The following is a 24,941-nucleotide window of genomic DNA, read 5'->3' on the forward strand; positions in this document are numbered from 1 at the left end:
AGTCTGAATGCAAAGCTGTCAGAATTTCATACCAAAAAGCTGTTTTGCTGAAATCTCTCTTTAAAACATGGCTGAGCGCTGAACTTGAAAGGCAGGAAAAAAAGAATTGCACACATATATGTTCAAGTCACTGTATCTACACTGAATTTAACCAGTACAGAGGCTACATATGCTGTATGTGTTCACATTACACAAGCCAGCTAACCATAGTTGTACTTTATATATCACGTGAGAGTAGCAGTTGGCAAATCACAGATGTGCTGCAGCATCTGGCACGTATTTATGGCATAAGAAGGAAATGGAAGATTCAGTTTAAAGGGATTGTATGAAGCCTAAACTCCTGGAGATAGGCAGCAATGAGTATTGAAAAAGCAAAAAACAGGTATTCTGGCAAATTAGGAATTTTACCGAAGCATTGTAAGACCTAATCCTATAGTTTAATACCACGAACCCATTACCATGAGCATTTGTAAAGGGATTTGAGGCTCCATAGTCCCAGATTTCTAAAATATTACACAGAAGAAGTAGGATTACTTCTACCAAGACCTCCTTTATTTGTACAGCACCCACTTAATGAAACATGAATTTTAATTTAGTCTGGCACTCTGACATATTTTTAGATTTGAATTTTGCACCTTTTGTAGACAACCAGGAGATGTGTTACAGGGTGCTAAACCATGCACACTGAAAAATCACTTCTTCACATAAGCTGTCACATAGCACACGTACAAAAGTTCATCCAAAGGAGGAGGCCGCAAGCACAGAAAGCTGGTCTACATGCAGATGCATAGATAACTTCAAATCTAAGATCTGCCAGTTCCTTAGGGTTTATCGACAAAGGCATTTGCCAAATGGTATATATTTTAATGGGGAGATTTTCAAGGTTACTGTCTGCTGCATGCACATCTGAGGTACATAAATCTTTGTGTGTTACATAGATAGCTTGGACAGTACAACTTTATTATGAAGCTATCTTGAAAAGACCCAAGTAACTGATCATAAATATACAGCAGCAGAAGAGGCAGCTGCAAAGGGCTGGCTTGGAAAGTAATAAGTATCACATGTGAGACAAACTTTTGGAGAATTCATACACACGTTTCCTCATTTTCTTGATCCATATACAGCTTTAGAGCAGAGGGAAGTCAAACTTGGGAGGGTCAGGACAACAAATATTGCTATAGTTCACAAACCTAGCCTATTCTCTGCAGTACTTCAATTCCATGTTATTTTAAGGCAAATGAAGACCTAGTAAGTGAAGAATAAAGGCAAAGCTAAATTTAAAACCAAGTATTGCCACCCACTGCAGCAAGACTAGAAGCACAGCAGCGCATCTGATTAATGCTGTTCATAAAATTTTTCTCATCAACAAATGCTCCCAGGAGAATGCCCAATGACATGGTTAACTCAGTTCTGCACTACTGGACATACATATACTTAATTATTCATTTTTGCAGCTGAGGTCATGCAGAACACGACACAAACACCTGAGCATGGTAGGTGTGGTAGCAAACACAGAGCAACAGATGGCTGCTGACACCAGAAGGCTGCAATGCCATCATGAAAAAACAGAACAAGCCTGCACACAGACATCTAGGGAAGCACAGGAATGATACAGGATAAGGGAAGAGGCACAGATCAGGCCTGGACAGATAAGCTACTGAATCTACTGGTGAACTTGAAGAGCTCTTAAGGTGAGGCTTTGAGGAGGATAACGTGACTTAGAAATATTCCTGAGAATTATTTTTACTTCTAAAGGATAATGAAAGAGAAAATCCAGAAGCAGCACCCTATAAAAGTGTACGTGGTCACCGTGAGCCTATACAAAGTATAAATAGTTGCTCTAAAGTACAAAAGGATAAAAACAGGCATCGAAATATCTTCTAAAGTCTTTGATTACTCTTAAAACTGAATGGTTTCTGAGCCCATTTGAAACTTTAGGTCCTCTAAATGATTCTACAATCACACTAAAGAACATCCTGTGCTTGAAATTAGTTATAGAAAATGAAAATAAAATAGATGAAGTATCTGTTCACATATACTGCATCTGTTGGTGCTTTGGTTTGGTTTTAATTCACTTTATGCTATTTAGACTTAAGTCTACTAGACTTAAGTATCATTTCTTTCCTGTTCAAGAATTTCCAATTAGATGCAAGGACATCATTCTCTGCCCACAATTCAGTAATACTTTCAGATGCAACACACGGTGGCATATTGTTTGCTAATCCACTGAAGAGTCAGTTGCCCCTCAAGACCTTTGGCATTAGATGTGCTCTCTTAGTTATTGAAGCATGCAATCGATTTTGCATCATAATATTAAACCAAAATATGCCAGACAACTATGTTTTACTGTTAAAGATTTGAGATTTCTTTTTTTTTTTTCCACTAATAAAATACTTGGGAAATCTAAAATGAGAAGCACTACACGAGTTCAGAATTAATAGTACTGTGTAAATAATAATCCAGTTTTTGTAGTAACATGGTAAGGATTAACAAAATGCCCCCAGGGTCTAATTTACCTAGTGGTGTGGACATAAGGTAACCTTTCGTGTCTAGATGATGAAGTCAAATCCAGTATTCATTGTGCCTTTCCATTCCTATGCTTAGCCATCATGATTGATACCAGGGCCATTGAAAACTCAGCAGCAAGCTTTGTGTTAGGGACCATTTTTGCACAGCCACTGCAAATTAGAGTTTGCACAGTACACAGCAAGAAGTGGTTTACACAGCAAGTAACACGTGTTGACCCAAACCATGAGGCTCCCACTGGGAAATCTGCAATATGAGTAAGGCCAGAAAACCTAAGTCAATAAGCCAATTAGAAAGCCTAGAATAAATTTGCCATGGAATTACTTTATTGTGACTGAGGCATAGACTCTCCCCTCTCTACTTATAGCATTATGCATAAGTTAGCCTCCGCACATTCCTAATTTCCGGGTGCTCAAGTAAATGACAGGTAATGAATATATTACCAGTATTATTGTGTTATATGTTACAGTGGTGGCAAAAGCTGAGCACTACTAATTAAATGTAGGAAATTAAAAGCTGCTGTCAACAGTTTCTTTCTGTCTCTAAAGGTTTTATTTCTTCACCATTCTTGTTCTTGTTTCTTTAAGCAAGAAAAATGCTGTGGTAAGTGATTTCTTTATTAGAAATGTCAATAGGGTCTGCCAAACTTTAGTCAGCTCACTTGGCTGTTATACCAGACTAGCATAAACTTCCCCTACGAAATAAATGCCCATGCAATTGAGCTTACTATTAAAATATCACAAATACCACAATGTGTTGAGTGCAGTGTTATCTAACTATCAGAATCTAAATTATGTTAATCTTCATAGACTGAGAACAACTTGCTGTTAAGCCAGTGCTGGTGACATTCACAATGCAAACTCTCATTTTTAAAAACTCCTCATACATTTAAGTCTCCTATGTCTACTAATTTAAAATCAGCTGTAGGTAACCTACCAAACAGTAACCTCTCAGAGGAGCTGAGAAAACTGTCACTTGACAACTTTGAAGTTGGCTGATCCTCTTTCTTACCATTGTCCCTGAGGTATTATGTCCTCAGTGAGAAAGTCTGCCACAATAGCCTGGTCTAAGACTTGACAGATTTATCTCCTACTGGTCACCCTGAAAGCAGATGACAAATAGGGGAGAAAATTTTCTTCTGTGTCTGTTCTATACCATCACTGCTGAAAAAACAGCAAAAGGAAAAAACTGACAAAGAATGGAAAAAAAGAAGGAAGATTCCTATTCCATTTGGTTAAGATTTGTTAAGAAATGCATGATATAAATGTGCTGTCTGGGACACTGTGTCTGATTTTTTTTATTTTCCTACTCTCCTCCACATGGCAACATTCAAGCATTTCTGAAAATCAGATATCTATTAATTTTCTACATTGAGAATGACAAGTTCAATGCAAGCTAAATCACTACTCACTTTAAACAAATCTTTTCATGTTTATTGCAGGACCCAACAGTATTTTAGAGCTCCAAGGCTGCTTGTCCCAATGGTGCTGATGCAGCAACAGCCTGTCTAAAGTCTAGAGGAGTCTACTGACCTAAGTGATAGTTAATCCAGACTTTGCTGCAAATTAGTATTATCCTATTAAGTAAAGGATGTCAAATGACTTAATGTAGCTAAAGATCCTTACCTGTATCCCTTGACATAAAATCCTTGCTGCTATGATTCCATAGCTTGTACTTCTGTACTTCATCAGCGTTGTTTTTTTTTCAATTTGTCCCCATTTTAATATAAATAGATGCTTTTAAATCCACTTCACCAAAAGATTAATTTTAAATAAAAATTTCAAGAAAGCATCATGGTGAATTTGAAGCAAGTCCTACTGATGGCAGTAACATTTAAGACTATGCTTAACTACTTCAGTGAAGTGGAAGCAAGGGGAGAGATATAACAAATGCTGAGGGTTGGCCTCACAGAAGGCTACCAACTTGTGAAATTGGCAGTACAGTAACTACGTAAAAAGCAGATTTCTAAAACTTAATCTAAAGGAAAATAAGCTCTCTCTTTTTGGTTAACTACATCAGCCTGTGATGCTCTGTGAAGGGCACTTATTCTTCCCTTTAACTTTACCATGGTTTTATCTATTGGTTACAATATGAATATTAGATTCGCTGGCTAATCTCCCACCTCCTCTTGTGTTGTAGCAAGAGCAATCAAGAGGAGACTAAGTATGTGCATGCTAATGAATTAAAACCAAATAAAATGAATCATGCCAATGCTAACTGGAGTGATAGGTTTTTCTGTTCAAAACCCCACCAAATATTTCACAAACAGAACTTCTTGTGAGGCTTATCATTAAAACAAGTTAAAGAGAAATAGTTTGTGAATTCCACAATATGAACTTTATTGCTTTGAGACTGTTCTTTGAGGTTGAGCTAAAGGAAGGAAATACCATCTTCTAGCCTTGGTATATTCTTCCTAGCTACTCATTTCCTGCAAGACACTAAGAAGGAAGCATGACAGATGACTCCCTTGCACAATCCATTTGGCCCACTTTTACAGAAGACCAGAAAATGTATTGGATTTTGCCTGGAAAAGAGACAGCTTGCAATAACCCTTTTCTAGAAAGGATAAATAACATGCCAAGTGGAGGTAGAAAAGCACCTTATCTGTTAATTCCAAGGAAAACTGTAAAATCAATATGAATATAACAGATCAGTCAAAGCAAGTTTCAAATTTCAGTATGGGGGTGAGCAATGAAGCAGTGCCTATTTCCAAGAAAGAGGTCACTCCTGTCCTTTTCCACGTAGACAGTGCAATTCCAATTAGTCCTCTTCCACATCTTCTACTGTGTGTGTGTGTGTGTGTGTGTGTGTGTGTGTGTGTGTGTGTGTGTGTGTGTGTGTGTGTGTGTGTGTGTGTGTGTGTGTGTGTGTGTGTGTGTCTAATTTGTGAGGTAGATTTCCCCTATTTTCTGCAGTGGCAACAGCTGAAATATCCCATGGACCTCCGTTCTGTTGATTCCTGGTCCCCTGGCGTGCGTTAGAGGATTAGGTTACTGCTTCCTCCTACTTGTGTTCTTCAGAGACCTTGCAAAAGCTACTTCAATTTTGAATAGGAAGAAAAAGAGCAACAAGCTCTTATTAAAGAGGTACACAGGATTAACTCATTAAATGCTGATTCTCCAACCAAGAAAACATGTTTAGAAGTTTTAATCTGATTGCATCCAGTAGGGTTAATTACCTGGAAGGAATTTTAGATATTGCCCCAAGAGGAGAAGAACTAGAATGTTCTAAATAAAACATGGTTATAAATGGGGTGGAAAAAACAACTTCCCTTACACATAAAAGATGTCTCATTCAGTTGGATTTATCTAAGAGAAGGGGGAATTCATATAAATTCTAAATTAAGCACCAGAGGGTATTCACAGTGTCCTTTAAATGAAATTAAACACCCAGACAGAGCTTTGGCAAACAAATTAATGTTACAAGTGAACACAGAAGAGTGTTTTTGAAGAGCTCTGTGGGCTGATCTATATAACAGAATGAGGGTTTTTGTTTCCCTTTGAGGGGCGGGGGCTGGGGAGAACTTTTTTTTTCTCCTATTCCACAACCACACACAAAAAGCTAGGATAGCAGAGGTTAGCCTAGGGCTTTTAACTTTCACAGTGCATTCCATTTGAATCTGCCCAGTGCGCACCAACCCGTAAATGAAAAAATAAGTTTAGTAAAAATTGGCTGTGTGATTGAAGTCAAACAAGGAATGGAGCGCATATGTTTTTTCAGGCGCATATTAGCTGCAGTCTCAATTTTCAAATTACACTAATCACAGAAATCAAAGCAACTGGACTATGACTGATCCAAAGCCGGCTGTGAAGTGAAACTGAGCAGCCACTGTGATGCTCATAGTGATGATGAAGCGAAGAAAGTGTCCTAACTATTTTTCCTTAACCATTCCAGGATGTAAAGCTGGCCAAAGATAAATCCAATTAATTTAACAATAGCTTAAATTATTCCTTTTGAAACAGAAAATGCCTGTATGCACAATAGACTTCAAATTAAATGTCTTAATTCCTACTAACTGTAATGGTGGCATGGAATAATTCCTTCGACCCAACTGCTGCTATTAAATTAATTACACATCTAGCTTTTATCAAAAGGAGTTTAAGTAGAGAAGAATAAACAGATCCAATATGAATATCCTATCCAACAGAATGGTGCTAAAAAGTTAGGTGTACTCTTTCAGCCTTTGTGAAATAAAGAACTCCTTTCTGAAGTGATGCTTAAAAAAACTTGGCCCCAAAGTTCAAGCAGATATCTTGATGCCAATTCATTAAGGGGTCAGAAAAGTACAAAACAGCATTCATAACAAACAAGCCAACCTCGTTACTAAATTACACCAGACAAATAGAGAAACTCAGGGAATCCCCTGTCAGAGTGACTCTAGGGAACAAAAACAACAGGCAAGGCAAAGCAGTCCATTAGTGACATTTCCCACACAGAACATGACAAGAAAAATGCTGCACGGGTTGCTGAGACATTAACAGCTATCACAACCATCTGTATTTTCGGTAGTGCCAGCAAATGAGCTCTGTACCTATATTATGAAATGTCTTCTCTTTCATTTCAAGTTTGCTACATTTCATAAAACCAAATTTGACAATGTCATGTTTTTTTTAATTAATCTTACAAAATGTTATGAGCCAATCTTTCATTTATTTGCCCAAATTAAGATTGCCTTTGCTCAAACACTCTCTGGATAACAGCGCTAACCATTTTTGTTTTCCCTTTGTTTCAGGCCCTTTCCATCTGTTCAGTTTTGTTTTTTGTTTTTTTTTTTTATCTACAGAGGAAACCAATTTCAAAGCAGACAGCGATGCTGTATGAAATGCATTTTTGCATTTTGTGCTTTTACTTTTTCTTCCAAGTCTTTCCCAAACAACATATCTATTCAGCTATGGCCCACTGATAGCAAAGGAGAGGACCTTCTAAGTTTTCTTTGAACAATGCTGAAAAAAAAAAAAAATTTAATATAGAATTCCTGTTGGGATTCTGTCTTTGGCAAAACTCCACCTCACAGCAATGAGATTCAGTCTCACAACCCCTCTTCAGGCAAATTCAGAATCCAAAACAAAAAGGAAAACTAAGTCTCATGTTTTGCACTTAACCTCCTACAGTTTTTGCTCAACAAATGAGGACTCCAAAATCCTCACTGGGCACTGCCATATCAGTAACAGGACGACTCGTCTGCATGAATCTTTCAAATCATCTTATCTTCTTTCCAGCTCAGTCTATCAAATGTATAGGTATCTTTGGTTACATTTATGGAACGTAGAGCATCACATCAAAAAAATCTATCCAAAAATCCATCAGATCAAAACATCATAGAAAACAGCTATCAGCTCCCAAGGACTACATAAATTGTCCTAATCATAAGCAGCAAGAAGAACCAGATGTTTCTCCTTGTTTTTATCCTGTGTTTCCCATGGAAACAATCTTACAGAGGCATCTCGTCTGCCCATCTATCTGTCACTCCCATTCTGACAGCAACAGCATCAATTCAGCAAAAGATATTACCTGCTTGTTTGGATTCTAATGAGAGAACGTAGACAGGAGCAGGAAATTTTGGAACAAGGAGGAACTTAGGAGGTACGTAATAAATACTACAAGCATTGCAGAAGGGCATGAGGTTGAAAAAATATCCAAGCTCATAACTATCTGAGTTATTGAAGTACTGCAGTTTAGAGAAAGACCAGTATGATTTTTCAAGGAAGTGCCTCTGCTTTCACGGTTCTGACCTCAATACATTGTTAGAGAACGTGATTATCTGAGACAGAAAACAGAAAATAATAACAGATTGTTCAATACCAGAATGCATTTTTTGTTAATAACATGTAAAACATGCTGAATTGGATGTCACTGATATATTACTGCTGTATACTTTTTGCTTCCCATTTTGTATTTAGAAAGCAAAGTAATTTTTTTCTAGCTTCAAATATTTTTAATGCTTCATGCGCATCTTTGTTACTCTCCAGATGACTGAAAAATCACACCAAACCAGTGTCTGCTAGCTATCAATAAAACCAAGAGTTCATTATTCCATTTTTGGGAATATTTTTCTTATAGTTCTCTTTCTCAGTCTTCCTCAGGCAGATGTTTGGGAAAGCTTATTTCATAGGCTTTACAGCCAGACAGACATCTTAATCACATAGAACGTCTCAATTTTTTTTTTGCTGGATCTTCTGTGATTTCTTTTTTATGAACTTCTAAAAGAATTCAAATAGCACCCTGTAAAACAAAATTCCATCTTGCCAGGTTGGATATTATTCTTTTGAGGTTATGCTTTCTGGTAGAAATTTAACAGAACTACAGAGAATATACCTCAAGATCTATTCCAATAACCCGCCAGGAATGGTACAGGAACCATTCTCTTAATCTCATATCTGAACGATTTTGCAAAGCCTTTGTACAAAATGTCACATCATTCTACTTGGCACGTTGAAATCTGCGCAGTATTTTAACCAGAATAACTTTTGATCTCTGCGTTTCAACCTAGGATGAACTATTCTATGCTCCCACCCCTTTCAATATGCTTAGTCTCCATGGAGACTGGAGGACTATCACTATTTTTTTTAATTAACACCATGGCCATATGCCACTTGAGTGCAAATGCAGGGAAATTTTCATGGGCTTTCCACTCCATTTCAGTAGGATTATAGGTCAATGAACCTTGAGCTGGGAGAGCTTAAACACAGTGCCTCCTGATAGACTGGAAGAGAAGTTAACATGCCTATGGAAAAGACTAACACCAATTGTTGAGTGCAGGACTGTAAGACTTGCTACAGAATCACGTCCACTGTATACTTGGTTTTCATATACCTTTGATTTAAGGTTTTCAAAAGCCTTAAAAGCATGTAATGCTTAATATTATTATCCCAGCCTTATGAGCTGGAAAGTATTATTCTCCCCACTCTACCCCATGAAAACAATTAAGCCATGAACATGTCACCACGTATCTGAGGTCACACCAAGCATTATGCTGCTAACTTGCTGCTGCTGGCAGGGCTGGACTCGCTGCCCCTGTGCTCTCAGACACTGCTGTGGCACTACATCCTTGTGGGCAAGCTGCTTGCCCAAGTCCCAGTCCTTCTCCTGTAAGCTTAGCTAACATGTCCCATTCTGCAACCTCCTGCACTATTCTTATACATCTTACCAGTAACTTTCTTTCCTAAATATTCTGAGTTTCACCATATTATTGTTTAGCTATCTAACCTACACATTAATCTATACTGTACACCTTAAAGTGACCAGTGCTGTTCTCCGGATAAGAGAAGCACAGATGCTATCAATCAATTACCTTATGAGATCCAAGTGTCACAGTGTAAGACATCTGTGCATTGAAGAGCTTATAGTTTTAATAAGGCAGACAAAGAATGAGGAGATTATCTTACTCCCCACTACAATTCTGCAGTTGAGGCATATAATTTCTTAGCTTACTTAAGCTCTAAGTAATTTGACCATATATGACCTGTATCATGCACAAGCATATTATGTCACCTGTGTTATAAGCACAACAATACCATCTTGCATGCTTGTTTTTCTTGTCTTCATTTTAATTCAGTAAAAGAAAACACAAAAGAGTAGAAACAGTCTCAGCTCAATACTTTTTGTGAAACGAAGCAAGAAAAGTTAGGAATTTAAACCACATTATTTTCTAACAGGGAAAGACCCCAACACCAAAGCGCTTTCCTCCTCTCTCTGCCCTCTTTACCATATTAATAGGGATTGTAGTCTCAAGTGTTTGCAGAAATGCACCAAGGAAAGCTATTGACTATGTTATTTTGGAGAGGAATGAGGTGATAGTGCTTTGCTTTGTCTACTGCATGTGAATCAACCGAAGATCTATACGCAAGACGCAACAGAGTTGATCAATCTTTATTCCTAGACAATCAAGCAAGGCTGCATCTTCAAGTCCCTTTACAGACAGCTCATAAAATGATGATATTGATCACAGTGCCTAAATTTGTGGTTTTGACAATAAAAACAATTTGTTCAGAGAGGGAAATAGTTGTATGAGGTGAATGCATGTGGTTTATTAACTTCCAAAACTAATTCTTCTGAGCAATAATGTGAAAAGTGACCTTGAACATTTGACTTCTATCTTCCCCCTGCTAAGACATTTGCTTGTGTGAAAATTTGCAGTTCAGATTTTGGAGTCAAATGGAGCTAGCAAGCTGTGCCTCCATGCCACTGTGATGTTTGAATGCTCTTATGAAGCTCCTCACAGTGTAGGTGGAACTGCAAGATTCAGACACTACTGTCCTCTGAAGCATTCCTCCTGACTTGGTCAGTTCTTTCCCCTTGCTGTAAAGGCAGGACTTCACACAGCTGCTGTACCCAACAGGCTTTTTATCAGCCCCAGGCTTGACAAACTTAGTTCCACCACAGCTCCACTTTGCAACCTCCTGAAACACAGAGGGAGTAGCATACACATTTCCTGGCTAGAGGTATAGGCTGCACACTTTCCTGATCACAGGGGAACAGGCACTGGTAACTGCCAGGAACGTCCCATCCCTGGAAGATGTTCAGGTCAGGTTGGATAGGGCCCTGGGCAGCCTGATGTACTGCTGAGTTTAGTGGTTGGCAGCCTTGCCCGCAGCAAGGGGGATTTGGAAATAGAGAATTATCAGGTCCCTTCGTGTCCAAGTCATTCTAGGATTCTACAATTTTCCTAACCTCATACAAACCCTCTGTCCTGAACCACTTCACGTGGAGTGACCCCAGCACTTGTGCTTTGGCCCATTTCAACTAAGGTCAGTGACTGTCCTTGTAGAGGCATCCTTTGACTGGGTTTATAGACATTCACAGTGGGATTAAACTGAACCATACTTTATCAGCTCTCAGCTTTGAGAGTGCAACAAAGAGAGATGCACTTATAAATAAATCCCATTCGTGGGAAAATGGGCAGAGGATAAAAAGGGCAACTGTTTACAGCACCAAAGATGTTATTCAGATTAGAATCCAACTGCAGCATCTGTTGCAGTAGCCAGGTAGTTAAACTCTTGGAACTGGGAGCATTAGGCTACAGCACTCATGTTCTCTTCTAACAGGGATCATAGCCTAATTCCAGCTGAGAACAGAGCCCTCCAAGCACACTTGTCCCGGCACTGAGCAAGAGAGCCAAGGGCCATGGAGACACCTCCCTTACATTCCAGAGAAATGAGATGTTCACGTCTGGTTTCCAGAGCTGTGGCTTCTAGCTTTTCCATTTTCTAGCTTCGCACTAGAATGTTAACAATGAGGTAAGACACAGACTGGATTTCAATCTAATAATTCCCCCTCTTCCCTTTTAGGATACATAAAAGTTGGACCTTTACTGAACTCCAAATCCAACCTACCTTATTTCTGACAAAGGGCTCTTTCAGCACTGCAACACCACACTGACAATTGCTGTGCACTGAAGCCAGGCCTGCACCATGGAGAACAGATTTTCGGTGAATAATATAAGCATGAAAAAGCAGCTTCATGAAGATGGAGCCAGTAAAAGCTGGTATCCTACAGAGCTTTGTCTCACAGTTGATTGACTCTCATGCCCAAGAAAGTACAAGCTGTTATTGAAGATTTTTCCATAATTAGCTATTGATAAGAATTTAGCTGTCTGGGGATTCCAGTGCCTTTTTCCTCTACTGTCTGTCTATTCTCATGAAACATAAAATAACTGTATTTCGGTCAGCTTTACGGCTGTCAAACTTAAACCACACATGCACAGGCAGTGTGATACGATAAGACTCATTTACTATGAAATCCTGACCAAAATTTCCCTTTTTCCCCCAAAGAAAAACCAATTAAATTCAGAAAAAAATTGACCTAGCTGGAGTTACTTGCTTTACTCATTAAAAATGACAAACGTATTATTGAGATAGCACTGATAAAATAAGCTATTTATGGCATAAACGAGCATAAATTCTTTCCTTCATGGAAAAATATCAGATACACCTATTATTAGCAATAGATCTGCATAGCACGCTCAGGTATCTGAATATATATTTGGCTGCTGACATTTCTCTAAAACAGCACATATATTACGTTAAAAATAGAAAGCATGAATATTGTTGGTGTGTAAACAAAAACCAAAGTAATAGCCACAGAATGCAGAAGCAGCATGTGAATCAGGACCCAGTGTAGCTACAGAAAAAAATCTCATTTTAGGAAAAAGAAGTGCTCGAAAAGTTAACTTGACATCTTTATGCACATTCATTGATGAACTGGTCAGAACAGCACAAATTTTAGGTGAGTTTAATTTAAAATATGTTAAGAATGGAACTACCTAATAATGTCTAAAATATATAATTTAGTTCATTAATTTTATCAGCCATACGGTACTCTTTCCAAACTGTTACACGAGTCTTTGGGAGGAAAAAAAATAACCAGCAAACATTTAATACCCTTCATTGTACACAAATCACAATTTTTCCTTGAAAATTTCTGGGGATTTCCATCCCCTGACCCCTCCATTCAAGTTTTGTTGAAGACTATGGGAATTCAAGCTGCTTACGGCCCCTGCCTTCATATCTGCGTAATAATACCGCTCACAGCCAGCCTGTGCAAGGACACTTGCTTCAGCTACAACGAAAGGACACCAATTTTTGCATAACTTCCATAATAGTAAATCCTTCTCAAGTACTGTCCATATAAAGTCAAAAGCATTAAAGTATTTTCTTAATGCTTTTTTCTAGGTCTCTGCTTCATGACAGACCTCCCTTTGCGTTCCATTTCTCCAGCAGCACCTTCCTCTAAAGTGACAGCACCTTTCAACAGAGCACATGACTGCTAGCTTTAATGTCTGAGTTTTGTCACAATTAGGAAAGAGATATTCAGAAGAATAAATTAGAACTTGACATAGTACACTATTTGAAGTGCCCTTTAATCTTCTGGATGGTTTTAAAAGTTCAGCTGATTATTTCATTTGGAGATCAGAACAAAGCAACTCCCTCCACCCTCTCCTCTTTTTCCTCTTGTAAAAGACTGAGACAGCCTTATGAAATATTGCCTACCTTGGTTCCAACCACTGCCCTGAAGGTGTAAAGCTATAGATGAGTTCAATACACTTTCTTCATTGCTTATTTCAGAGGATAGAGCTTCTTGTTCCCCTGGCTTAACAGTAAAATTGACATTCTAATTTTAGAACAGGAGAGCTCTGCACACTCTCAGATCAAAAATGCTACTTTTCTAATTGGCTTAAGTATAGATTTCCACTTCTTAAAGACATAGAATCTGAGCGACTTAAGACTTGCCATTAAAAATTGGTGTTTAGAAACATTTCCTCACAGTCAGATGTTTAAACAACAATCCTCAGACTGCTTTTTCCCTGGAGATGACTGTTTAAAATGGCTCTGGTTAACCTTCCCTTCAGCACTCCACACTGCAGCTGGTAATTGCCCTGATTCCAGAGGAAGACAGCAGGCAGGCTTACAGCCTATCTACTTCCAATGGAAGATGAGCTTCTCACAGCCTGGCCATGAGGTTTGTGCATGCTGTGATCTGCATCTTACACGGCCGCATCATTAACTCCCTCTTGTACTGTCAGGAAAGCGGCGTTTCCTTCCTTCCCACTGACCTACTTCCCAATTGCACTCTTTGGCAGTGCTCTGGCAGTGTTTTGCTTGCAACCAGATTTGCTCTGATAAAATCCCAGTCCCACCAAAAAGGTAAATACAGAAAAAGAGAATCAAACAATGCTCAAACACATACAATTCCAGTTCCCAGGAATCCCTCTCTTTGACCCCAGCTAAAAGTAAGGCTCCAAATGAGTGGAAGCACATCTTCCATAGCTCCAATGCTGCGGCACTGGGGAGCCTGAGCAAGCAACAAGAGTAACATCCATCAGTACTGTATTTTAGCAATTAAAATCAGATTTTTTTTAGTTGGACATACAAACGTATCTGTTAAATTATTGAGAATTACAACTTTTTTAACTACATTAAAAGAATGTTAGGGTTGCAAATCAAGAAATGCAATTCGTGAATTTAATTATAAGGATCTTCATAACACGCATATCGTTTTCTCTCTTCACCTAAACGTTTGCTTTCTTTACTCTGCAGAGTAACGTCTATCTCCTCCACTTTTAAAAGTTCTGTTTCTCGTATATTTGTGTTATGGAAAAGCTAAAACTTAGTACTGTAAGTGAAAGTGGGGTCAGTGTCAACTTTCACCCTAGCCAGCCAGTAAGCCTATATACATAGGATCATGCTTGCCAGTAAATAATTATCCTACACAATAGCAGTTTTCAGCTGTCTGGTGCATTCGTCATTAATTCATCCTCAATTTCTATGTTGGTGAAGGAAGCACACAGATTGTCATTAGCTGTTCATTAGGACCACTCTCAGTAAATTTACAAGCTGTGATTACAATTGTGGAGTAAGATCCTTATTTGTGGTTTATCCAAGGCAGAAGAAGCATTTCTTTTCATAAATGAGATTAATCCTTTAAATCCCTGAACAGGAGATATTTAACTAGGAGAGTTATATAAGCATAATGAGAGTGCCAAAACACTGAATACCGAAGCAAGGAGCAAAAACACTACCTTTACAAAACAATTGTTGATGCCCACCAGCTCAAAGGTTGATCAGAAGGCTACGTTTCTGAAACTCTGCATGCAGAGACAGCTACAACCCTCTCCGTTTGTTCCTTAGACTCACTGCAAACAATATTTATTTTCATGTCATTCTTGAGAACAAAATCTCAATTTTTGAACAAATAGTAATTTTTCATCAAGACATTGTAATTCTCTTTGAGACTCTTAGGGACTAAATCAGGGGTTTATCTCACTGAAATACATAAAATAAATGTAGAATACACCCACGCCCTCGCTCTTTCACTGAGCAAATGTTCTTGGTATTTAATGTGCATAAAATCATATTTGATTCAACTTAAAAGGATTGAAAAAGGAATTGCATATAGACAGTATGTATGCAGTGAGTGTGCAAGTGTATCTCTAAATGAAATAGAGTAATCAGTGAGAGTATGGGAATATATTCCCTGTGCTTTTGGCAGCTACAAGAATAATTAAAACCATTCAAGATGGTTTGTTGTATAGTTCTCCATTCATTAGCTGCCAGTCTTGTGAAATATTGGGGGGAAAAAAATCAAATAAAAAGTGTAACCACATAGCCACGTGCTGTGGAGTTTGGGAGAATGGCTTTTCTCACACCAGAAAATGTTTAGAATGGAAAACAAATATAAAATTGAAGAACTTCCTACCGGCTTTATGCTTCCCAGAGAGGACTCAGGAACTGGCAAGGCAGGAAGTCTTTGGGTATTTGGACAAACTTGGGGTTTTACACGCAAATAGCAAAAAATGCATTTGCACTTTCCCTTAAGAAAATCTGCCCACATGTTTTTAAACTGTAAGTCTCAAGGAGAAAAAGAAAGACATTATTTTAAAAACACACTATATAGAGACTTGCAAGAGTCTGTCTGCCAAATTCTCCTCGGCCCAGAACCCTATGGAAAAAATACCATGTGTTCATGTAAGTAAAACATTTTTTAATGAATATTCATATGAGATTAATTCTAAGATGTCCTAACTTCTGAAACTTTTGAAAGTTTTCCTGTTATAGATGTTGACAAATGCACAAGATGCATAGATTATACATATCCATTATACATTTTACCCATTGTATTTCCTACATTTAGCATTTTATCACAATCATCTTTTGTTCTTTCCTGTGCCTTTCATTTCCCTTGCCTTAATAACCTTACATAAAAAACTACATGTTTGTAAGAAAATTAATTGCCTCAGCAATTAACAAAAAAACACATCTCAGAGGAAATATTTCTTAATCAATTCATTTCCAGGTACAGTATTTGCCACTTAGGAATAAATTAATTGTATCAGAAGTTATTGAAACTAATTATTTTCTTTCTAGTATAACATTAAAGGTAGGTTTTAAATAAACGGAAAATGAAGTACCACCACCACTCGGCACTGTACATTCTTGTGAGCCCACAGTGACATGCCATGTATGATACAGACCTATTTGCTACGGTGCTGTGAGCAGGGCTGGGTGGAAGCAGCCCATTTAGCTCCACGTGGCACTGCTCTGTGCCACACAGACATGTTTCTAGGACTTGTGGTACGATGGTCTCCACCTTTATATGGGATAAGAGCCCACCTGCACATGCCAGCACCACTAAATAAACATATGGAGACTGCTGCCTTAAGGTATAACAGAAACATGACTCGGGATTGATTTTACAGTTGATTTAGAAAAGCAGTATAAGAAATAAAAGATGAAAGCAATATTGCCTCACTTTCTGCATTACAAATTGAATATTTATCCTGTTCCACAGTCCCCATGCTGAAGTTCACAACACTAATATTTTTGAAAGCTTCCAATAAATAGAAGCATATAACAGACAGTGCCTTGCCAACATTGAATGTATCTTGTCAACATTTAAGGTATTCTGCAGATAGTTCAGACAAATCTGAGGAAAGACAGGCACGTTCATTTGCAAGATGCCAGAGAATTTGAGGCAAGAAAGAATGGAGATGATAGTCACCCATTCAGCTAATTGCACATTTGATTATTATCTTCAGGTAATCCCTGAAACTAAGAATAATACTAATGCACATTTACATAAGTGCAAGCAATCCTTCAACCATCTCTCTGACAGTGAATTTCAACCATAAAGAAATCACAGCCAACTAATTCGCTTCTTATTCTTTGTATTGTCAGGATGAATGCAGAAATGAAGAGACAGACATGTTCTTTGTCTATGATTAAATTCACTGCTGGACTGTGAGGGCATCATGGAAAATACTTGCAGAAGGTGGAATGGGGTGGAAGAGGTGGAAGTATCACTTGCTGCTGCAGATCACCAGGCAGGGGGAGGAATGAATCACATTACACACTCCTTTCATGTAAGCCAAAATACTCAGTAATCACACACAGCTCTGTGGAATCAGACACCTTCAATTTTCTGTCCCACCGCCGTTTGGTTTTGCTGTTTGTTTGTTGTTTTTTGCTTCTTACAAATATATGTGCATGTGTGTGCATGGTCGAATCAATGACACCCACAAAGACTCCCGCTCTGTCAACACCATGTGCAACCTTGGGCAAGTTATTAAGGCTTCCCCAGTCACAGTGAGTCATAAAACAGCATGCCATTGACCTCTGCATTGCCTTAGTGATTAGCTCAGTGCAGCTCCCTGCTCAGGGTATCGACTTTTACGCAATTCATTCTAAGCCCAGCTACATAACCCCATTTCACTCCATGCCCATAAACCCCAATAGGTGATTCTGTGCATTGCTATCAGAACTGTCCTTAAAGTTCAACCCGCTTCCCCTCTATGCCTCCATCAATCTGCAGCCTTATCCTATCCCCACAGATGCAATTAAAGACTGAAAGGTGACTAATTTGAAATAATTAAAAGATAAGTTGTATCTGCATCATCAGTTCATATCAACAACATACACACCTTAAATATTGCAATCCTGGCTCATTCACATAAGCAGTAAATCTATAGATTCAGAGCTGATATCTAAGTCAAATGCCCAGTGAACTTCATCCTTGTACTTTCAGGAATAGCCTAACAATTTATGGAGATGCTAAATTGAATTACATAATTCTGTTAACCTTCTGATCCAAGCATTGTTGACATACAAGTGACAGCTAGTCTACACTGACCTTTTTTCATTCCCAAAAATGGGAATCCTCACACTTCAACAGTAACTGGCATATTCTCAGCATAACATTTTAGTCTGAGTAATTAGTCTTATTAGTATTACTTCTTACAAGCTGTTCTCCAAGGAGCAGAAAATCAACAGCACCGTCAGAGATACTTTCACAAGACACATTTTTGCATTCAGTATTAGATTTTTTAGTAGACAGAAGATTACTCAGTTGCCTTTTCCTTTCTAATAGGCAGCAAACTGTTTCTGTCCCAGTGGAATTGTTATTTTGAGCCCTAGGGCTGCTCAGGCTTTAAGGATTCCTGTGATAAGTACGGCAAACAGAGCAAGCATGATGATGATGAATCCTTAAGGTTCTTAAGAGAAATCTTTCCTCCTCAGGTTTAAAATGATATTTATCATGCTGGATAACACCAGGGTAAAAATAAAGACACTAAATATGCATGAGGTTATCCAGACCATTGGAAATGTCCTTTAGCTACTCCAACACCAGGCAGAATTCAAGCCCTACAAAATCAGCCAAGCCTGGGCTGCTGCTGAATAACACAGCTCTCTGTCCCTTATCTCCTCTGACCCAAATATAACCTTTAGAAACTAAGGACATGATGGCTATGTAACTAAAGCTTCAATTATTCCTCTCAGTTATTCATATCTAGGGCATCTGCGTTTACCTAACAGTTGTTCATTAATATTTCACCTTTTGATTTGCCTTACGATAATAACTACAGACCTTTTTCTTTAATTAGGGTATTAGCATTGAGGATGGTTTCAACAGAAGCACTGCTTGATAAAATATTTTTAAGAATGAAAAAAAGTGGGTCACCCTGTACAAGAGTGATGCACTGAGCACTGGTTCACACAAACATATTTTGCCTTGACATCTCAAAGGGCAAATTCATCTCAGAGGGCAAATTCAAATTTTAAAATGAGAAATGAGAAACAGAATCTTTGCTTTCAAGTATGTGAAATATAAGCACGACTTCTGAGATCATTCGTACTTTCACATCGGCACAAAATATGAACTCTTAGAAATAAAACTGTATGAAACTCCAGAGCTAACCAGAATAAATGCCTTTACAGCTAGAAAACTGGAAAGCATAGGAGGAGTCAAGCTCTGCTATTTCAGGGTTAAACTAACATATTATATCTGCCTGAATTCATTGATGCTGAAGGAATGGCCAGTTTTTTATGATAAAATCATTACTCAGAAAGTAAGTTTGAAGCCATGTAAGATATCTGTTCAGACCCTAATAATATAAACCAGAAATAAATCTGTTTTGTTTGTAATCATACACATTCCCACATCACTTAATATTTTGAAGATATTTTGCCCTAACAAACATACAGACTAGCTCAACCCTTCCCTCAACTTTGATCCTGCTTGTCCTGATCTAATACCATACTTGCAGATAACCATCTGAAGGCAGGCTTGATTTTGCTTCAGTTTCTTCATGACAAATGATGAGTTTCTCATGAGGAAACAACACCATGTGATGATTTCATGTAATTCACGCTGCAATGAGGCAACATACACTGGAGCTTATATTTGCCTCAGTGTGTATCACTTCTGTAATTCCAATGAGTAGGAAAATTTATTTCCAAGAAATAACATTCCTCTGGTTGGTAAAGGCATGTGAACACATGAACAGCAAGCAGAAAAATAATAATGGTAATCTAAATCATAAAACTGTGTGTATGAAACATTTTTATGACCACCAGCAAGACACAGAATATAATTATTGAGCCCATCAGGCTGTTATTTATGTCACATTCATTGCTTTTGTTGCAATAATCAGAATTATTTTAGAATTATAGCATTCTTGAGAGTCTGTCATATGTTCTGGCAAATGCAACAAGTATGAGAATGAGGCAGCAGCTCGCTGCTGTTACAGCATAAAAGCATGACGTTAAATAACTTACCATGAGATTCCATAATAGAGGAGAAAATGATAAATATAGAGAGCATTAAGGTAAAAGGTATAAACAGCATAAAAATAAAGCATTGAGCAGGAAAATCAAAGTGAATTATGCTGTATATTTTCCTGCCTCCTATCTAATATCAAGTTACTTTCTTTTATTATATATGATAGGAATATTAAGCATTAAGATACAGTATAACAAAAACAATGAGACACAGGGGAACAAATGAGGGATATAGCCCAGGAAATACTGTTGATAGTTCTTATTGTGTCAGTGTTATCACAGATTGAATCAGCCACCTTGTAGTTCACAATCAAAATAAGTTTCCCCACCAACAGCACGACCAGCATCTAGCTCCCAGCAGTACAAGCCAATAAGTCCTTTAGTGCCATAGAGCTGTAACCCAAAAGCATAATCAGGAATGTATCAAATGGAAATGTTGTAACATTTCCAACAATAAGGAGAGCAAAGCTTATTCATGATACAGCTTGGTTGCATTTGGAGATAAGAAAGTAAACAGCCACATTCAAAGATTCTACTTGGTGGAGGCCAAGCTTTGCCTATTTCGTACGTGCTTGGATGAATGGTCTCATTCTTCCACAAGCACAGAAAACAACAATTTATTCTCCCATAAACTGGCAAACATTTGTACTCTGAGATCTAAACACAAAATATTTTAAAAGCATCATTTTAGATATTAGAATCACATCAGAGCATCCTGCTTATTGTCTCCACAGCTACAGATATAGGAAAGTGGTATCAGTAGTGTTTACCAAATAAGGGACTGATGTCCTTGAATTTATCTTAGATGCTTCCTGAAATTATTCAAAGTTTGTTTTAGGCATGTCATAAAACCTACTAAGACTACACCGTCATCTGCCTTAATGGTTTTCCAAATCCTTTGCACCTGGTCTGCTTCCAATCAAACAGGGAACAAAAGAGAAGAGCAGGCAAGAATCCAGATCTCACATTTTTGCCAATTCTTTCATCAGTTCTCACTAGAGAGCTGAGCAGGAATGCTCAGATTCAGAAACACTGAGAAACAACAACAATCAAGGAAAACATTCTTAAATTGCAGTACTGGATCTTATCCTTCTATTCGCCTCATTAAGGAGAACAAATATCAGCCACCTTCGAAAAGAAAAAGCAAAGGATGACGCATATTGGGGTTCAAATTCCCTGATTCAATCATTGCTTAAATTTTTCCCAAGTCACATTTCTGAGCCACTGATTAATTCACATCACACAGATTTCTATCTGGTTTAATGGTTGTCTACGTGGAAATAGAGATGGAAGATAGATAGTTCTCAAAGGAGAACAAAAGAGCTGTACAGATGATGCAATTATTAAGCCCACTTAATAATATCATGGGTCAGGATTTGGAGTGTTACAAAATTATCATCATCTGAGAATGAGATCAGAAGAATTGGGAAGAACTTTGTAATTGCTTCACCAGTAATCTGGAACACTGTCACAAATCCACAACAAGCAAGGCTCTGAGAACTTCAAATCATATTTGACAGATGGGCTTAATTAGTTATTCTCCTACAAACTCACAATATTTGCTGTTAATATTCATTCTAAAACACCCTGCTGGCTGCGATAATATTTATGTTAATCCTGTTATGATAAGCTTTAGGTGCCAAAACCTCTCCACATAAAATGACTGATATATTTCAAACTTAGATAAAGAAACACTTGGGCATCCTGGTTAAGTTTGTCACTTGCACACATGTCTCCTTAATCTGTGAAATTACACCTGTCACTAAAAGTCAGCTTTATCAACACTATCTTCTGATCCATGTAAAAATTATCAGAAACACTAAGCATTGAATCTCTTCGTTAATTAACATTGCCACCTATGCATTCATATGATCAGATCTCTCAGTTTTAGGAATTATTAAATAATATGCAAATAGAGCTTGTAAAATTCGTAAATGAACTACAGAGGCAAACTATTTGGTAAAAGGCATTAATATTTAACTGCTATCCACTTGTGCATATGTAGTGTCATCAAACATTTCTGGAACTGGGAAAAATTGTTTCCCATAAAACACTGATCATCCTTCCTAAAATGAATAGTAAAGCAGGCATGACTAAACTTAATGAGAAAAGCATCATACTGAATTGCAAATATGCTTGATGATAGTATTTGTTTACAAAAAATAACTAAGTTGTTTTCAAAATGCAAAAGCACACAAAGCTCAACTGGTGAATTCACATGAAATAAGTTAAAACAAAAGTTAAATATGAGTTGCATACATATGTATGATGTATGATCTTGTCTGCTCCTGAATTTCCTTCCAAAATATATAACAGCTCACATATATTTTAATAAACATGAAGCCATGCTTGTATTCAGCACATGAAAGTACAAGAAGGGGTCACTTTGAAAGCTTGCTCTTGAATGATGAATATTGAAGAGAAATAAGATGCCAAGCTTCAATTCACCCATGATGTTGCATTATATTTTCCTGATGAAGAAGAGAAATTGGGCAAATGCATTCCATGGACCCAACAAGATAAAGTGTGATGGGAAACTCATTGTTGATATAATCTTTGGTTCTGATCCAACGCCCATTTCAGTCAGCAACAATATTCACACTGTCTATATGTAGTTTCGAATTGGAATTTTAAAGAATGCAACAGGTTGTGCTAGGCAATAGGAAGGTGTGATGCTGACACGTGTATACACCTCTTTAACCAATAACATTTAGGTCAGATGTCTGACAACAGATGATAGATCATAATTATTCTCCTCTCCTTTTTACGACATAAAGTTTCCTACTTATTAGGGGATATTTATTTAAAAAAAAAATCAAAAATCCATTATAAGTCCCTCAAACCTGTAAGATTTTGTAAAGTGTCAGAAGCAAATCACAGCAAAATTGGAATTTTCATGTCATATGGTAAGTTTCCTAGCGGCAATACCAAACATTTGCAGGCAGTCAGATCCTTGTAAACACACACTTGACATACATTTCCAGAAGCAATGGACAAGCAGCAGAAAATGATATCAAAATTGATTCACTACAGCATTCAGTTGTGACTAGAATAGGAACATCCACCTCCCAGCTGATTGCTGTTTGAGAGGTCAGGGTCCTAGCAAAATGCTTGCACAATGGGAATGGAAAATGGAAAACTTCTATTCTTCTTCATGTTAAAAACTCATATAAATCACACTGGGGAAAAAAAAAAAAATGGGGGTTTCATGCTGTTGGTTTTAGATTCCTCTGCAAATCTTTGAATTTAAAATAAGTAAATAAAATCCAAAACAACCCTATAATTACCCATGGTATAATGCCTGGCAGCAAATAATTTGAAAAGATTAAATAAGTCACAACCAGATGCTGAGATATGAAACACATTCTTCCAAATACTATTTGAAAATGGTATTTCCTACCAGCTTTAAAACTTTCTTTGGGTATTAAGACTGAACAACAATTTCTGTTCAAAGCGCATGCGGCACAATTTACAATCACTACAAAACAAAGACGGCCTCATCTTTTCCTAAAGCATTTTTATCATTCTCTATAATAAAATTTATTAAAACTGTGCCACGGTGCTTTGAAAAAGGAAAAGAAAAGCCATCCATTATGAAAAGGCAGAATGCTGGAAAGGACCTACCTGTTTTCAGAGGCAGCAGACTTCCTCTGGCAAACAATAACAGCTGGTGCATATTTCCCCGTATAATCCACACTCTCTCTGATATCCCACAAGTACGGGCTGCTGGCTCTTACGCTGAAAACATTCACACCTTTCTTCACCTTCGCCCTAGGAGGAACAAGAGTGCAGTTAACCAGCTTGATCTGCTACTTTTTGCTTCACTTTCTCCTTTCTGCCCCACAGAAAATGCTACAGCTCAGAGTTTGACAGGATTACAAGGAAAAGAGATGAGAGAAGTAATTAAGACTTACACATTTAAAAAGAAATAATACCAAGATAAAAATCTTATTGAACTAATGGTTGTGGTTTTTTTTCCTTCCAAATCCCATCATCTTTCTGAATGCACAAAATTTCTTCATTGTCCTTCAGTAGTATTGAGTTTAAATGTTGTATCAGTTCTGGCCCTAAAAACACTTAAAAATATTCTTTCTCCAAGAGAGAGCTGTTTCCTTGGAAGTTGATCTCCATGTATGACAAAACGTTACAGCCATGATGACTGGAATGAATTGTGGTTGGTGCATACTGACATAATTCTTTTAGCTTTGAATACTCAACAAAGAGGAGGAATCACATCCATATTTTAAAATATCCGTTTCATTTTTTCTTAGGCAATGCTGTAATCCTTAATTCTTTTTTCTCCCCTTCTTTAACCAAATATCTCAAGGCACTACTGAATTATTCCAGGATGTAACGTTGGCCAATTTGCTGAATTAGGAGTTTCAGTTATTGTTAACTTTTTGTTTGCAGATGTGTTTACAAAACCACAAAGCCCATTGTGGTCAAACAGCCTCATACACGAGCTGTCAGGAGATGACAGTTTAATTGTTTTTGCTTAAAATCTCATACACAAAATCCATTCAGTGTTAGGGCAAATTCTCAGTTCTGGGGGAGAAAACAAGAACATACATGATTTTTTTTGTATAAACTGCTGCTGCCATGCAGGAATGCTAACATCAGCCAAACAAACACTATCATCTCTGCCTACTCATGAAATCTTTGGAGGACAACATCACACAATTTTGCAGAATAAAAAGCCAAAGTATTTCTTCAACCACATTGGGCAAAAAGTATTTCATTTCTTCTTCCACTAATTCAACAGCAGTAGCTGCAATTTCTTCAGCATACATGGAAGAAGGACAATGTGAGGACCTGCCAGGTCCTTGTGCTCAGGCTGTTTCTGTGCTAATATTACAAAATATA

At 37.7% G+C, this 24,941-nt stretch overlaps 1 protein-coding gene across 1 annotated transcript in view; it reads right to left on the reverse strand.

Annotated features, from left to right (window-relative positions):
* The window catches only part of TMEM132D (transmembrane protein 132D), a 195,648-nt gene that overhangs the window by 100,332 nt on the left and 70,375 nt on the right, over positions 1-24,941 (reverse strand). Inside the window, exon 5 of the mRNA XM_042829099.1 lies at positions 23,703-23,849. Coding sequence (XP_042685033.1) covers positions 23,703-23,849 — 147 coding nt within the window. The remainder of the gene's footprint in view (positions 1-23,702; positions 23,850-24,941) is intronic.

This window comes from Centrocercus urophasianus, unplaced genomic scaffold (genome assembly GCF_019232065.1).
Source record: "Centrocercus urophasianus isolate 14NV4802_14NV808 unplaced genomic scaffold, USGS_Curo_1.0 seq_30, whole genome shotgun sequence".
NCBI lineage: Eukaryota > Metazoa > Chordata > Aves > Galliformes > Phasianidae > Centrocercus > Centrocercus urophasianus.